General features: G+C 34.9%; 1 protein-coding gene across 1 annotated transcript in view; it reads right to left on the bottom strand.

Moving 5' to 3' along the window:
* LOC109065183 (voltage-dependent calcium channel subunit alpha-2/delta-1-like) overlaps positions 1-16,640 on the bottom strand; it is a 60,429-nt gene that overhangs the window by 22,601 nt on the left and 21,188 nt on the right. The window contains exons 4-9 of the mRNA XM_042741515.1: positions 8,612-8,671; positions 6,314-6,349; positions 6,094-6,223; positions 1,556-1,687; positions 1,203-1,272; positions 1,017-1,067 (exon numbers count right to left, since the gene is read on the bottom strand). Of these exons, the coding sequence (XP_042597449.1) occupies positions 1,017-1,067; positions 1,203-1,272; positions 1,556-1,687; positions 6,094-6,223; positions 6,314-6,349; positions 8,612-8,671 (479 nt within the window). The remainder of the gene's footprint in view (positions 1-1,016; positions 1,068-1,202; positions 1,273-1,555; positions 1,688-6,093; positions 6,224-6,313; positions 6,350-8,611; positions 8,672-16,640) is intronic.

Genomic DNA, 16,640 nt, shown 5'->3' on the forward strand with positions numbered 1-16,640 from the left:
ACCTTTAGCTATGAATAGCCCAAAGAGCTGACAGCTCAAAAAACTATAGGTGGAAAAAAGCTGAGGGGAAACAGAACTTAAATCACTCACTAAGTTTGAATGCTGGCAGATAACAAAAATTCAAAACAACACATATAGAGAAGACTAACCCCCATTTAGGCTTTTAATGGCTCCAGAACTGACATGCTGGATCAAATTTTTATGGGTTAATAATCACTCTGTGATTCCAGCGGGAGGTGTGTGGGCTTTAGTGTTTAGTCATGACTCTAAACTACATTGATTGGCTAAAGCTGATCTACACTAATGGGCTCAATGCCCAGAAAGCACAACACCATCATCATTACGGCTGAGCAATAACAGAAGCAACTCTTCAAGGCCAACTTTTCATATACAACAAGGCTAATTACACTTGTAACCAAGAGACGCCCCTTAAATATGATAAAATATACCACATAATGACACCTTAATGATGTTTTTGTATATTTCTGGGTCATATCTGTAACTGACTTTTCAGTTACATCTACATGATTTAATGCCAAGCATGACTTTAATGTGCTTTTTTAAATATTTAATGACAAATAAGTGGGGTATAACAGTTTAAGGCACATTTTTTGCTAGCACTGTTTAATATTAATAAATTGCTTAATAACACAACTAGCTTTTTTCAACTGCCTGTCAAAGATTGCCAATGTAAAAAAGCAACAACTTTTTTTTATTTATTTTTTTATGTTTACTACTCTTACCTCTCAATTGGCTCACTGCCATGCTGTGTCAGTCTTTAATCAGCGTCTATCTCTCTATAATGCTGATAAATGTCTCAGAGCTTATGCAGAACTAACATGAAATGTGTCACACGCAATGAAAAAATACATTCTACTGATCAACCAATTACAAAATGCAAAATCAAAGCAGGATCAGTTGCAAGAAAGACTCCAGTAACAGCTCGGTGGGTTTGTGTCAGAACTATGTCAGGGAGTGTATGAACTATAACAGTGAATCATAGAGACTTCACTCACGCGTCCACCAGGATCAACATGTTTTTAGGTGAAGCTGCACCTTGGATATACCTGCAAACACACAGACACACACACGCAAGAAAAAACATCAGGCATAACAACTGAGAGAAAATGAAGAAAAAACAACACTTGCTATCTCTCTCACAAGCAGACACATATAAACTCCAGCAGCACATGTTTGCTCACCAGGGCCTTCGGCGTACATCATACAGGTCAATCTTATTTGGTGTGCTCCTCGTGTCCACCCAAGGGGAAGCTAGAGCACATGGGATAATGGGATATCGGGTTTATTATGATTATTATCTTCCCAACATTCTACAATCACTTCTAATGAAGAAGATAAAACAAGTACCAGTCAGTGTGAGTAAAAATAGGCTTTATGCACCTATGATATATGAACAAATATATAATTCAATGTCCTGCAATGGCTGCATATATAGTGTCCATGTGCTTTCTGTAGTCTTTGTGTTATGGTAAATTTCTGTAAATAATGAAACTTCTTGATAACATGGGAGTTCCTATTTATTCCAGTGCTTTACCTGGGAAGTATCGAGCCAGGCCAGTTGCACTGCCAAACACCTGCCAGAGGAGGGACGGGTCATTCTCCCAGTTCTTCTTGAAGACTTCATCTAGAGCCGCAGTCCAGTTTAGCTCATTCAGGATAATAGTGGCTGTTACAAACACATAAAAACATAAAGAATAAATCCCATTCTCGACGTAAAGCAGTTAACTCAAGAAATTTAACTCAAGCTGATATGTTTTCTGAGAGCTTTGTTCTAACAAACACCCAAATCAGGAATAAATCAATAAACTGGCTCTCAGAACTTTAGATCCCATCATGTTATGCTGAACTCAAAGTGATAAACCACTTGAAGGAGAAGCTGCGGTAGAGGAAACAACAAAGTGAACTATTAGCTAATGCAGTTCTAATGGAATAACAGGAAAATTGGGCCGTTATTTTATTTTTATTTTTTCAGAGAATGTCATAAATGGACACTATGTCTGCTGTAACTGAGAGTGATGATAACATTTTAAAATGAGCCCTGGCAAAGATATGACATCATTCCCCATGATACCATATGAGTCATTCCCAAAAAAGCCTTTGATATTTATTTCTCCTGTGGGTTTAGTTTTTATTATGATACTAAATTATTTTTCGGATCATTACCACTTTGGCAACCTAATTCTGAAAGGAGCCGGTGTGTTTGATCCCATGGGATGTCTTTCACTACCCACTTCCTCTCTCTATCAAGACTCCTCCCACTCTAGGTGTGTAATCAATACAGGCTTTCTCCATCACTCAAAAGCAGACCAGACCCAACTGATCATCTTTAGAGGGTCCATCAGCAGCCCAGTGGCACATCCCATCTTCCTCTATTACTACCACTTCCTTCCAGTCCTTCCTGAAATGCTCATTCATTGGCTATAGTAAACAATATGTATGGAAAAAGTTTATAAAAAATGATTGGGAAAAAGTTTGCTCAAGAGAGTTAATCATAAACAGTTTGTAACCTAACAGCGATCACCCAATTAAATCAGTTTTGTCCTAACTAGTCATCTCAAAGAAGTTTTCCTTTATATATAAAATATGCAAATGATACCTAAAATTATTCATGTATTATAATTATACAAACAACTCCAGACTATAAATTCATAACACTTTTGCTGGAAATTGCTGGAATTTACTTATTTTTTCAACACAACCTCAATGTTAGCCTCAATAAATGAAAAGAATTCATAAACAAAAATCTCAAATCAATCAATCAATCAATATGTATATACATGATCATTAAATTATATACAGTACCAAAACCTGCTACACTATAATTTGGCCTAGTTAACCTGAATAATTCACACACAAAAATCACAATAAATAAATAAATGCATAAATATGCATGTACATGATCACATGATCAACAAATAAAACACAGAGACAACACCTGTTACACAATAACTGTACCTAGTTAACTAAAATGCACATAAATAAATAAATAAATAAATATGGCAAGTCATCAACTAGGACCAAACTCTCACACTGAAGCAGGAAACAGCTCTGCAAACACAATAATCTTTATAGTGGTGTCGTGGAAACGGTTGCCGTGGCGGTGTGAGTGCTAAATTGCAGGATCAGTGCAGAATCATGAAAGCTTGTAATCATCGAGAGGATATCACGTCTGCACACCAACACTTACTATACATGTCATCTCTTTACATACAGACTCTGTAGGTCAGAAGTCAACAGTGAAAATAAAGGCTGTCGCATATAGGAGACTAGAACACAAAACAATCAAAATATACTAAACCAAAAGCAACTGTAATAGTGAGCGTAACTGTTCTTCTGTGTGTGTGTGTGTGTTCTTCCATACGTGTGTGTGTGTGTGTGTGTGTGTGTGTGTGTGTGTGTGTGTGAGTTTTCAGTCAGATTAGATGTGGTTTCACACCCCTTCCTGTTGTTCATACATCAGGCTGTCAGACTGCATTGTTAGACGCCACACACATCCTCATTAGCTAACACCCATACAACCAGCTCTCTCTCTCTCTGTAATATCTCTATTAGCGTCTGTCTAGAACATTAGCACAAACAACAACCCCAAAAAAAAAAGAAACATTAAAAAAACAAACTGTAATTATACAACAAAACTAACAACCAAAAAAAACAAAATGTCAAATAAAAAATGTGCGGTAAAAAAAAAAAAAAGGAAATAAAATTTGGGCAGTGATTCTTTTAAGACGTGACTGAATACATGGTACACATCAAAATACATGAATCATCTAAGTGACATGCACAAATGAAATAAAAAAGAAAACATATGGCATGTCTTTTCACAATTTTTTTCTGCATAACTCCATGTGGTGACACATTTGTGAAATATTCCTCATCATCACATTATGAGACCAAAAATAATACATTAGGAACAAAATCACAAATTGTCTTCATGTCTTCATGACTTTTTACTGATAGACATATATCTCCAATGTGGAAGAGATTATATATTTCCTAAACATAAATATGAAAATACATATTTTTTATTAATAAATAGTAGTTCACATAAAAAAATTAAGTATATTATATATATTAAACAGTAACAGGTTTTATAGTAATTTTTACACTCACTGACACAAATAAGTTTTGGTTAATAATAATACCTTTGAGAACCATGGTATATAATATATAAATATCACCACATCATTCCATCATTGCCATGGCATTTTTATCTGAAACTGCAATAACAGAAACTTTCTTTAGGAGCAGCTGCCAACTGTGAGCGAGTCCTTTTTTCTTTTCTTTTTTCTGACGGTCTGATTATGACAAATGAAAATAATTTATAGCTTTATTCAATGAGAGTGAGAGAGAAAGTGAGAGAGTGTGTGGAATACAATTTTTGATGACAGAAAAACTTTCATTGGTTTAAATGAATCAGGGCAAACACTCAACAGAAAAACCAATCTGAACACTACGAGCACAGCCAGAGGGATCCATGTGACAGACACGTCATCGTGCTCAGTCCGTCTCATATAAACACTCTCACACACACTCTCTAAAACATGTCTATGGCCATCTTTAGATTGTGATGACGGATGACACACTGCGTTGAGGCAAAAAGCACAGATTCATGTCTTAATAAGACACAAACATACAGACAGCCAAGAGCCCCCAGTAACACACCACACACACATACACAAACACTTGAATAATCAGCCACATTATAACATAAAAGGACACAGATTCATAGAAAAACTAAATATTGGCCGAAAGCTTAACCCAATGGCAAGCAATGCTGCCGGACAAAGAGAATCAGGCGGAAAACAAAAGGTACTAAGAGTCATTTGAAGTGAGTAAAAGTAGATAAAGAGAGACAGCGGGACAGACAGAGATGAGTCATATGATGAATACGGCTACTTCAGTCCTCATCTAGAACACAAATATCACATCAAACTCATTTGCCTGTGTAACACTTACACAAATTCAAGGCCACAGTGAGCCCATCACTGAGGAGATCAGATTTCTGCCAACACAGAGAGTATGATACACCACATCTTAAAAAAGCGCTAGCCGATTTGACCAACCTGTTACAAAATCACAGCCAACATATGCATGTGATGTTTAATATACAGCTATGAGGGACCAATTAGATTATTGAGCGCAGGGCTACTGAGCAAAACTTAATCCAAGATGTAGAGGAGTTTGTTTCTCAGAACAGTTTGGAGAAATTTATTTTTACGTCGCTTGCTCACCAGCGGATCCCCTGCAGTGAATGGGTGCCGTCAGAATGAGAGTCCAAACAGTTGATAAAAACATCATAACAATCTACAAGTAATCCACATGTGTTTATACAAAACAAAACCATCATTAAGACATTTTTAACTTCAAACCAGCTAAAATACGAGTCCTCTATTCATACTTATGCTTTCTCCAGTGAAAATGTCATCTTGTCTGAACCTGGAGAGAAATAGGCACAGATCAAGCACTGTTTACAAGCAAAAACAGTTTTTTGATATGAGAGGAGAACATGGAATGGACTTTTACACTGAAGGAAGCGTTATCATGGTCTCGTATTATGGCCAGAAGCGACAGTTTAAAGTGTTGATCGATTTTATATAACGGAGCTTGGACTCTCATTCTGACGGCACCCATTCACTGCAGAAGATCTACTGGTGAACAAGTGATGTAAAGCTAAATTTCTCCAAACCTGTTGTGATGAAGAAACAAACATCTTGGATCTACTCAAGCTACAAGCTACTCATAATCTACACTAACTTTCTCACCACTGGTAGTAACCTCAAAACACTTACAACCAATAAGTTTTTAAATCAAGAGATAGAGAGTGAGTGCTTTTCTCTTGCTGGAGGTTACTGGGGGTTGTGGGGTCACTCAGGGTCAGGCGTGCTGCGTTTGAGCTGGGCTGCTCTCTAAATTTAGTCTGCAGTTTTCCACAAGCCTTTGGCTATCCACACCTGACACACAGCAATAAAGCTGTCACTGAAAGATTGATTTTATAAATTGATATTTTATCTACCATGCAAAGTCGCAAAAAAAGAACACATGCAAAGATGTATGTAATGTGTATGTACTCACAGCCCTCGTAGATATCAGTAGGAATGTGCACTGCTGTTGTGTTGTATGAAACAGGGCGTTTGAAAACTGGATCCTCTTTGAATTCGGCTTTGACACGGTTCTGGTGTGATTCCGTGTCATTAATGTCAAACTGGGAACATACAAATAAGCAACCCGTTAATCTACATATCTTTGTTGTTTAGTTCATTTGCAAGCATGTATTTTAAAAATGAAACCTTACCTTGTTCTTGGCATTGTAGTAAATCGTCTCATTCACCTGTTTGACAGAGTGACAGAACAACACTAGTGTTTTAATTTATCTTTATCAAAAGTTTAAATATGCATTAGAATATAGTTTGGTTTCAATATGTTTTTATTTATTTATTTATTTAGTGGGGTGTTCTATTCATGTTATTATTATTATTATTATTATTATTATTATTATTATTATTATTATTATTATTATTATTATTCTAAACATTCCAAAAAGGTTGGAGGGTAGGTTTTTGCAATCATCTAATAAAACATATTCAGAAAACCTATGTTTTATAATGGTCATTTTTTTTGGTTTTATATTTCATAATCACCAATTTCTAGCATTCTATTTATTTATTTATTTTTAGGTTTTTGATTCAACATTTTTATGTTTAGGATTTATATTTCAAAAACACAAATTAGCATTATATACTGTAGCATATACAGTATATAACAAGAGTTATATAGTTGTAAGTGTTTCTGTTTATTTGTTATTATTTTATTTTTTTAGCATGAAGACATGTCTAGGATTCTCTGAAGTCAAATTTATTTTGGCAATAGTTTTCTGCAGGCTGGATTTATATTTTATTTAAAAATTAGTAATAATACTATTACTACCAATAATCCCACATTTCTTTTTTCAAAGTATCCATCTCTAAAAGTAAACAAATCAAAAATTATTTAGCTCTCTGTGTGTGTTTTTATAGAGTTTTGTACCTAATCTTTGTGCATTCATAAAAGGAAGTTGTTAAATTTTGTACTCCCTCTTCCCCAGAACTGATGCATGTTGCTTTAGGTGTGTGTGTGTTTGTGTGTGTGTGTGTGTGTGCTTGTATACATAGGGGTGTGTGTGTGTTTGTGTGTCTTCTCCCAGGGTTGTTCTCCTCACAGTGTGAGGGCGCTGTCAGGACTAGCATTAGTGAGGCGTTAACAAGCAAGCTCACTATCTGACATACAGTTGCCTTGGAGACATAGGAGTGGATCATCACCGGCTGCCGCCACCTGTCCTACTTGCTTGCTAATCATGTGGCAGACACTCTTTTTAGGTTATAGTACACTAATCGCTGAGACATGCCCATACAGGTCAGCCCTGCATGAGATCAAACTTTTTAATTTGCAGATTGTCTTTAACACAATCCTACCTGCATCCCATCAATGATTAAAAAGAAAACCTCTCTGTCTGTCACTGGTAGCACATAACAAACGCTTGAAGAGAAGCATTCACAATACACACTATGAGCAGGAGTGTAACATCTTAACTATGAAAAATGAAACCATGGTAATACCTTTTTTTTAACCATATAAATAAGAACTGTCCAATAACGATTTTCATATTATGGTGGATATTAAAATTCTATGCTATTTTATTAATAAATAAATTGCAACATTAAAAAGTAAAATAATTAGTTTTCAATGCTACATAGTATTATCCATATACTACCATAGTATTTATTAATATTTCAAATTAGTTTTTTTACATTTTTATAATTTAATTTTAGCAATTTTATGTGCTTTCGTCATTTTAAATATTATTGTTTTTTAAATATTTCTATGTAGCTTTAATTTATTTTAATTGCAGTTTTAGTTTTAGTAATTGTAGTACTTCGAACTTAATTCAGTAATTTGCCAAGAAACATTTTACATTTTTGATTTAACATTTTTAATTTAACCTTTTTAACTTTTAATTTTCCAGTTTTTCATCTAATATTGAACTTATTTTAGCTTTATTTCACTTACTGAAATGAATTTAATAACAGTAAGGATCACAACATTATAATGTACAGAATATATAATTTATATTAATTTAGATATTTGCTAAAAAATTACATTTAACTGTAAGTGAACATGGCAAAGGTGATCTGTGGCAAATCACCCATAAAAGTATTTTAAATAGTGAATCTCCATCCACTCTGATTCAGGAATGAAATATTGATGCAATACAAATTTTGATGACTCATTTGGACAATACTTGACTGACAAATCTATAACAGACAACCAGACATCACATCCATTTCTCTACAAATTAGAATTGATATTTCAGTCTGTAGGAACCTAAAATGCATCAATACAACAGACGCAAAGTCTGAGACCAGGATGGCAACATTTTCTAACCCAATTGATTATCTCACCACCTAACCAAGGCAATGATGTGTGTAAATGTGTCCGGTATCTATTCTGATCCAATAAAGGACTGACTGAAAACATGCCCAGGTAAAAGTCTCACAGCCTCATTTCATCCACATGTTTCGCAGTGTTTACAAAATGTGAATGTGTGAAGCATTACGTCAAGATCATCCTTCCACTGGTGCTCCTTCTGCAGGTTCTCTGCAGCCGTCGCCAGCGCCTACGACACAAAGAATGAGAGAAAGTGTTAAAGAATGCATACGTATATGCCCAAACATATACTGCTGTCCAAATGTTTGGATTTTTTCTTTTTTAAGAAATTAATTCTATTCATCAATTATCAATTAAATTGATCAAAAGTGACAGTAAAGACATTTATAATGTTGTAAAATTTTATTTGAAATAAATGTTGTTCTTTTGAGCTTTCTATTCATCAAAAAATCATGTGGATTTTTTTATATATATTATTAAGAATTACAACATTTTTTTTAACAATGATAATAATAAGAAATGCTTCAGCAGCAAATCACATATTAGAATGATTTCTGAATGATCATGTGACACTGAAGACTGGAGTAATGATGCTGAAAATTCAGCTTTGCATCATAGAAATAAATTACATTTGAAATTATATTCAAACTGAAAAAAGTTATTGAAATTTAAAAAAAATCTCACAATATGACTGTCTTTACTGTACTGTTTTTTTTTCAGCAAATAAAAAAAATTTAAAAATCTTGCTGACCCCACTTTGTTATAGAGTATATTGTACTGTATATAAATAACCATCTTAGTTTAGTTACATTGCTTTTCTCAAATTTAATAGAAGAGCCTCAGAACCAAACGTCAACACCCAGACACTTTACAACACCAAATAAATGCATTAACATGACAGAGTTCCAATATAATTGGCTAATTTATTTGTCATTTAGTCAACAACTGGTTTTAATGAGGGAAAATGAAGGTCAACTTTAAACCTCATATTAAACTGAGTGGGAAGACACATTTTTCTCAGACTGACCTGCATTCAGCCTTTACTCCAGATTTGCTGCCTATGAGAAAACCCCTCATGACGGCAAACTAAATTTAGACAGCAGCTTAGGTCTGGTTCAGGTCTCCTCAACTGATTAGGTTAATAACAGTATAATGGCATCATTTTTACTCTGGTCTGTACTAGAAACTCACTGTATGCCTAATTTCCCCTGGGAACTTTTACATCCCATTCCTGTAACTTGTCCCGGAGCCTTTTTTTTTAATGTATTTTTATTCTTTTATTTATTTTTTGTTTTTATTGGCCTTGAAATGAGATTGAATATTAGGAGTTCATGAAGTCTGATTAATCTTGATAACCAGGGGACCAAAAGCAAATTAAAAATTTCTCATTTGATCGCTTCCACAGATCACTCTATATGAGGAGGAGAAACTTTGATCAAATAAACGGTGTTGGTTTCTCATTTTGTGGAAGTTTATAATAAAGGCTGAAGCTTAATGATGTTTTAGGGTTTAGTGCAGAAGTCGTGGTGCAACTAACAAACATAAATGTAAAACAGGAAAAATAACATAAAACAGGAAATTATACAACCGAGAGGATCTTTTAAAATGGTCAGAAAATGTGACTTTTTTATGAGAGAAGGTTACTTCAGGTTACAGAAATCACATGTGGTGCACTGATATTTATTGTGTTGTGCACTTATATTTATTGTATTTATTATATAGACACACACACACACACACACACACACACACACACACACACATATATATATATATATATATATATATACATATATATTCTAAAGAAACAAACAGTCAACAATTAAAATTTCACTTGATTATGAACACTGTTATATACTTAAATGTTTATATGTTTTATTATATACACACAACCCAACTTAAAATGTCATGTGACCTTCATAAGATCTTTCTGACATGACTTGAAGCCAGCAATAAAACTCTTCCAGTGAAGAGAAGAACATCAGCTTGATATCACCGCTGCCAGAATAAATGATATCAGAAGAGCATAAATGCCACTAAAGCTAATTAAAACCAACATAAGCACATCTTGCATAACTGTGAAACAGCTTTGAAGGCTTTTTATGCTGAAGGGACAAAACATATTGAAATTTCACAGTTTTGTAATGTAAATCCACACAAAAGATCCACTGGAGTATCACTATTTTAATAAGACAGAAAATAGAGATTTTTTTTTTTAATCACTTGATCCTCCAGGGCAAATGAACAAACAAGTGTAACGCATGGCTAGATGATGAAACCTCTCCCTCCACTTCAGACATCCCATAATAACCCATTGACCCCAGGGTCTACTCACTCCGATGAGCTGTTGCCATAACAACCCCAGTGGTGTGGTCTCAGTCACATTAGGACTGGGCTGTGTGTTAGTGCCGGCCTCTACTGGCACACAACCCAGGGAGGACATCGCAATCTGCATGGCAAGAGTCTTAATTTTTAAAACAGTTATTAAACCTATGTGATTATGTTTCTGTCAAATAAAAAGCTTGAAACAAGGAACTTTTCTCATCATCACAGTACACTGAAAACATTAAGATAACATATAATAAAGATAACATATATTTGCATATAATCCATCTCCCAGTCCCCTTTTATCCCCAGTCTTCTCACTGTTTTTGGAACCAAAAGTTATGTCACTTGCCCCATTATTATTTACAGTTATTCTCCTAAGCACGGTGTAAGGTAAAAGGTCAGACCTGTATTAGCCATAATGAGGCTAATAACACAATCAGGCAAACCATGGTTACATGCATAACCTGAGACGTTCCCTTTCGAATGGGATCCATACGCTGTGTCCCATAGAGGGCGCTATGGGGAATGGTATACCCACCACGCCACAATGCTGGGGATGAGTGCCTTATTGGCTGAACTAAGTCAAATACTCTGGGGAGTCCTCACCCCTGCACCAGCAAAGCAGCCATAGACCAGAGCTTCTCAAAAACGGAGGCCTCATCAGGAGATAGGTAACCTAAATACAGTATGTTCTTATTGAGGCCATCATCCAAGAAGGCTCACAGAGAGCTTAATATTCAAAGTCAACTGGCCCACGAAGCTCTGCAGAGTGGAGGCCTAAATACAACACCTCTCAAATGAGAGGTGGCCTAGCAACACTCCCTACTACCTAGCCAATACCTAGCCGAGCTCACAGACACTGTCTGCTTGCAGCAAGGCCATCTTGTGCAAAGCTGTCCCAGCCTGATGCACTGCCGCATATGCTCTGCAATTTAGCCGTGATGTAACACGCAGCGGCTTAGTCGGAAGAGATGCCGTCTTTAATGTGGATGCCTCACCAACTGAGATATAGCTAGCCAGAGTCTCTTCAATCGGAGGCATCGACGCATGACTATACTCCTGCATCCCCGCCACTGTGAATAATGAATGTGTACAGAATTCGAAAGGGAACTCACATTATGCATCAGCAGCTAATTAGTCAGTCTTGTACAGCAGCTCTCAGGTACAAATACCTGATGTGCAGAGCATCACTGTACATGCTGAGAACACAAACATCTGCTGCTCCTGTCAATCAAGTCTATAATTCACGGAATACTTAGCGAAAAACAAAAAGAAATCAAAGAAAACCTATAGAACTAATGCACACACACATACATTCACAAATGAACAAAACTGGGGTTATATGTGCCCTCTGGCAAGCATAATTACATGACTAATTATAGTGAGAATTAAATAATATATAAGTAGATTCTCCTTTGATGAGGGCATTTTAACATTAAAGAAGTAAAACTCCATTCAGAACATCCAGTTCACCCATTTTCCATGAATTAAAAGAAAACTACCAGGCTTATGTGTCTCTTATAGACTGACATTCACCGTTAAATAAGCCACATTTACAAGCTCTTCAAAAGTCAGCCAATTACCCTTTGATTCCTGCCTCAGTGTTGAGGGATGATGGAAAAAATGGCGTGAAATGCTGCAGGGTGGATTTGTCATGTCTCCTTGCTGGTGTGAATACGTGCCATTTAGCTCAGTTAGTTTAACAGGATCTGACTTCTCTATGTTGTCTCAGTTTTGTTTATTCAATTCTTGTTTTAATTTCTTGGGATCAAAACAATAGTACAATCATGGTTTCCACTAAATTATAAGCAGCACAACTGTTTTCATCATTGATAATAACAAGAAATGTTTTTAATCCACATATCAGAATGATTTCTAAAGGATCGTGTGACACTGAAGAATGGAGTAATGACTGCTGAAAAATCAACTTTGCCTTACAGGAATAAATTATATTTAAAAATATAAAAAAAAAAAAAGTTTTAAAAAATAATAATAAATAATAAAAAAAAAATTAACTAAAAAAAACATAAAACAAACAACTAAAGAAATAGCAAAAAAAAAAAAAAAAAAAAAAAAGTAAAAGAAATGTAAAATATTTGGTCAGCAAATATTGTAATTAGCCTAATAAAATGTATACAATAATAACACGTGACAACTTGCCCAAACCTGAAAAATACCCTTTTCCTGAATAATTACCATACCATATACAGTACCATGGTGTTTTTACTGGACTCCAAGGCATTTCAAAATACCATGGTAGTAACATAGTAAGTCCCCAAAAGTTTGTGTTGCATATTTATAATCATTTGTCACAAATCAGCGCCATGATGGGCAAGTGAAGGTAAACTATGATTATATATGGTCAAGAAATTATAATAAACATTGACAGCATCTAAACTAAATATTTGCTTTTCCTTAAATAAATATGTAAATTGTATCCTACAATCTGAATGCCTTTTCCATGCTTGGACCTGTAACAAGTAACATGACTGCCAGCCGGATCAAAATGAAATGAACAGGGTCCATTTATTCATTTAGTAAATGAAAATCTGAACTGAAGTCTTTCTTACAGTAGCTGGAAAGTGTCCATATTGTGAGCAGCACTTTTAACCCTTCAAATGTGACTCAACAACATGAAGAGAATTAACCTCTGAACTTCTCTCAAGATTACTTGTAGACATCAATACTGTGGCTACAAACACAAGCACATGGAAATATGTTTGTGGTAATTGCAGAGTTTTCACACCTCTCAGCACAGTATACACAGATTATGAAAAAAAAACCTATGATCCCTATAACGCTCATCATGTTCAGCCTGGCAAAGACTGATGGAAGCTGGAGCCATGTTGGCTTGTGGCAGAGTAAACTGTACTGGCTTGCCAGAGTGCAACAGGAGCCATTTTGGCTCAAGGTGGGTAGAGTGTGATGCTTATTGGGGAAGCACCACCTGTCTCTTTCCCAAGCACAACGTGAGGGAAATGGTGTCCAGCACTACACTTCAACATACTGAAGACCAGCCTGAGGCTAATGGAGCTGACCCACACCACCACAACATGCTTTAAAACAGATGGCTCTGTGTATATATATATATAAAAGTTTTACCGAAAATCACAACTGGGATAGTATAACCTGAAAATACCTAAGAATATCTACACTGACAAAACAAAACACATAAGCTAACAAAATAAATAAGCAAATAAGTAAGTAAATAAATAAATGAAGATCAAACAGAGAATTTGTTGTCCTGTTTCTGTAAAAAAAGACCCCAGTGATCTCATGTGTATCTACAGATTCAGAACAGATCGCAACGATGAAGCAAGCAAACTTTGCTCCAATTAGCAAAAACTGAAATTAAAAGTCAGAGATTTCAACAGGAATTCTAGCATTTCTTCCAACACCAAATTATTTGGGCTAAAACCTCCCTATTCATTGCATAACTTTATACACATAATATCATTTGTGTACAGTATATCTATCCAAATGACATCCATCAGCCTCTCTCCTCTCAATCTCACTGAAACCAGCAGTGAATCAACTGTAAGATTACCCATTCTCGTAACATCCCATTAAATTTCCCCGTACAGGGTGTTTAAACAGAAGTGAAAATATCTTCCGGTACAGTCCCACTGTGGGTGGACAGCACTGTAATTATGGAGCTCGGCATTGCTTGAGATGAGATTTTAACTACTGCCAGCCCTCACACTAGTGCTTCATTACGTCTCATATTAGGTTGGTGGAGTTAGCGTGAGTCTTCTATCATTTGTTTCTTACAAAATTCGTTGTTTGGAGACAGGCGGTACAGCTAAGTTTAGCAGTGCCTGTATAGAGGCAAGGTACTGTAGCAACCAAGCATAATGGCAACCGGCAGCCAATAGGATCTGTTTAAGCAAACCAGTGATGATGTTTCTGGTAGTATGAATGTAATGTGTAATGTTTTGCCAGTGGCCAGCTCAGGATAGTTCCAACAGAAAGCGTGTTGAGAACATCAAGACAAACAAAGTCTCTTTCCTATTCTCTGAGTTCACTTATTTGACATGGTACCTGTGACAGCTGTTTGTCCTCTGAGAAGCACTGGACGCTTATGGCTATCTGACGTCATACCCTTCCTCTGTCCTTCAAGTCCTCACTCTACCCTCCATTACAATGAGTAACTAATTCAGTACATTTCCCAAGGTGCAGTTCTCCTTCCTACAATCTGATCAGTCAGTCTGGACTTTTACAGAAATTGAGTAAGACTACAAACAGTGCTGGAATAGAAAAACAGGTTACATTCGATGCATCATGATTAGCAAAAAAAATAATAAATAAATAAATAAATAATGTAAGGCTTTACAATATACAAAAAAAAGAAAGAAAAATAACTAATAATAATAATAATAATAATAATAATATTTTCAATTATATATTTTTTATTATCATCATTTTTTCTTTATCTTGTATAGTTTTACATAATACATAATAAATGAAGAAAAATAATAAAAATATTTTTGTAACATTTTAACGTACATTAAATTATAAAAAATGTAACATTATATTAAACAATAATTATTTTACTATTAATGTTTAATTATTTTTTAATTAGTTTAATTAATTATTTTTTTCTTTATCTTGTATAGTTTTACATAATATACACTTTATAATATATATACACACACACACACAGACACACACACACATACATTTTTATTATTTTACTTTAAAGTTATATAAAAATAAAACATAAATATTACATATACTATATACAGATACAATACAATGTCTCAGCTCAAAAGTGATGTACTCTGTATGTACTTTCTTTTGGGAACACTTAACTAAACATTAAACTAAACCTCAACCAATACAAATATAAAGAAAAATAGAAAGGAAAAAAATGAATTATTTATTACTTAAACAACAAGAAAGAGTAGGAAGTTGGTTAACAACCTAACTGTACTGGAGTGAACTGTACATCACTGAAACGGTACAAAACAACCAGAGTTCTGTTTACTGATCTTATCTTGAAACTCTCTGGCCCTTCACTGCACGTCATTAAGAGAAAGACTGACAGGATAAGAAACGAGTGTGGAGAGGAGAGGGAAAGGGCTCCTGCAGATAAATTTGGTGTGTACAGTATTGGCCCATGAGAGTCTGCAATCTAGTTTCCAGAAGCTCTGTTTAGCTGTCTAAGAATCAGTGCATGGAAAGGCGGAACTGGCTTGTGCTGTTTTATCTGCATTATCAAAGCGGGTGCAAACAAACACCCTTCCTTTCCATCTGTTCTTTCTCTTTTGATGGATGCAAGTGGCTCTCTCCTCTGTTCCTCTCTCTCTCTCTTTGTCCAGCTTTTAATTTTTCTTCCTTTTGATGCAGCATTTAGCAGTTGGGCTCTCAGATAACTGTGAAAGAACTTCTTTCTTTCTAAAAAGAGAAGCAGATCCTTTGAATCAGCATACATAAACACACTGGATCTGTTCCAAAAAATTTGAGCTTCCCATCTAGACAGAACTTTAAGGCATCATAGACACTCTCTTGACATACAGGAGGTGTTGAGTAAAAATACACAATTTTTATGTAAGAATTAAGTAAATAAAATAGCCTTAAAAATGCATTTATTTAATTTGATTTCATACACTGTAAAAAATTATTTTTCAAAGTTGTAAATAAAACAACGATGATTGGAAGATGGTTTTGTGTTGCTTGCAGTTTCTTTGTAATTATTTATGAAATTAACTGATAATTCCAGAGTAAAAATTGTTTCAAATACTACTTCATAATTTTTGAAGGCATTGAAAGAAATTTGAAAAAACGTTAACTGTCAACCTCAAGAGAACAAAATAAATATTTTTATTAGATGTTTATTATCTGTTTATATAAGTTTATATTATATTTTA

The sequence above is a fragment of the Cyprinus carpio genome, chromosome A4, assembly GCF_018340385.1.
Source record: "Cyprinus carpio isolate SPL01 chromosome A4, ASM1834038v1, whole genome shotgun sequence".
Classification (NCBI taxonomy): domain Eukaryota; kingdom Metazoa; phylum Chordata; class Actinopteri; order Cypriniformes; family Cyprinidae; genus Cyprinus; species Cyprinus carpio.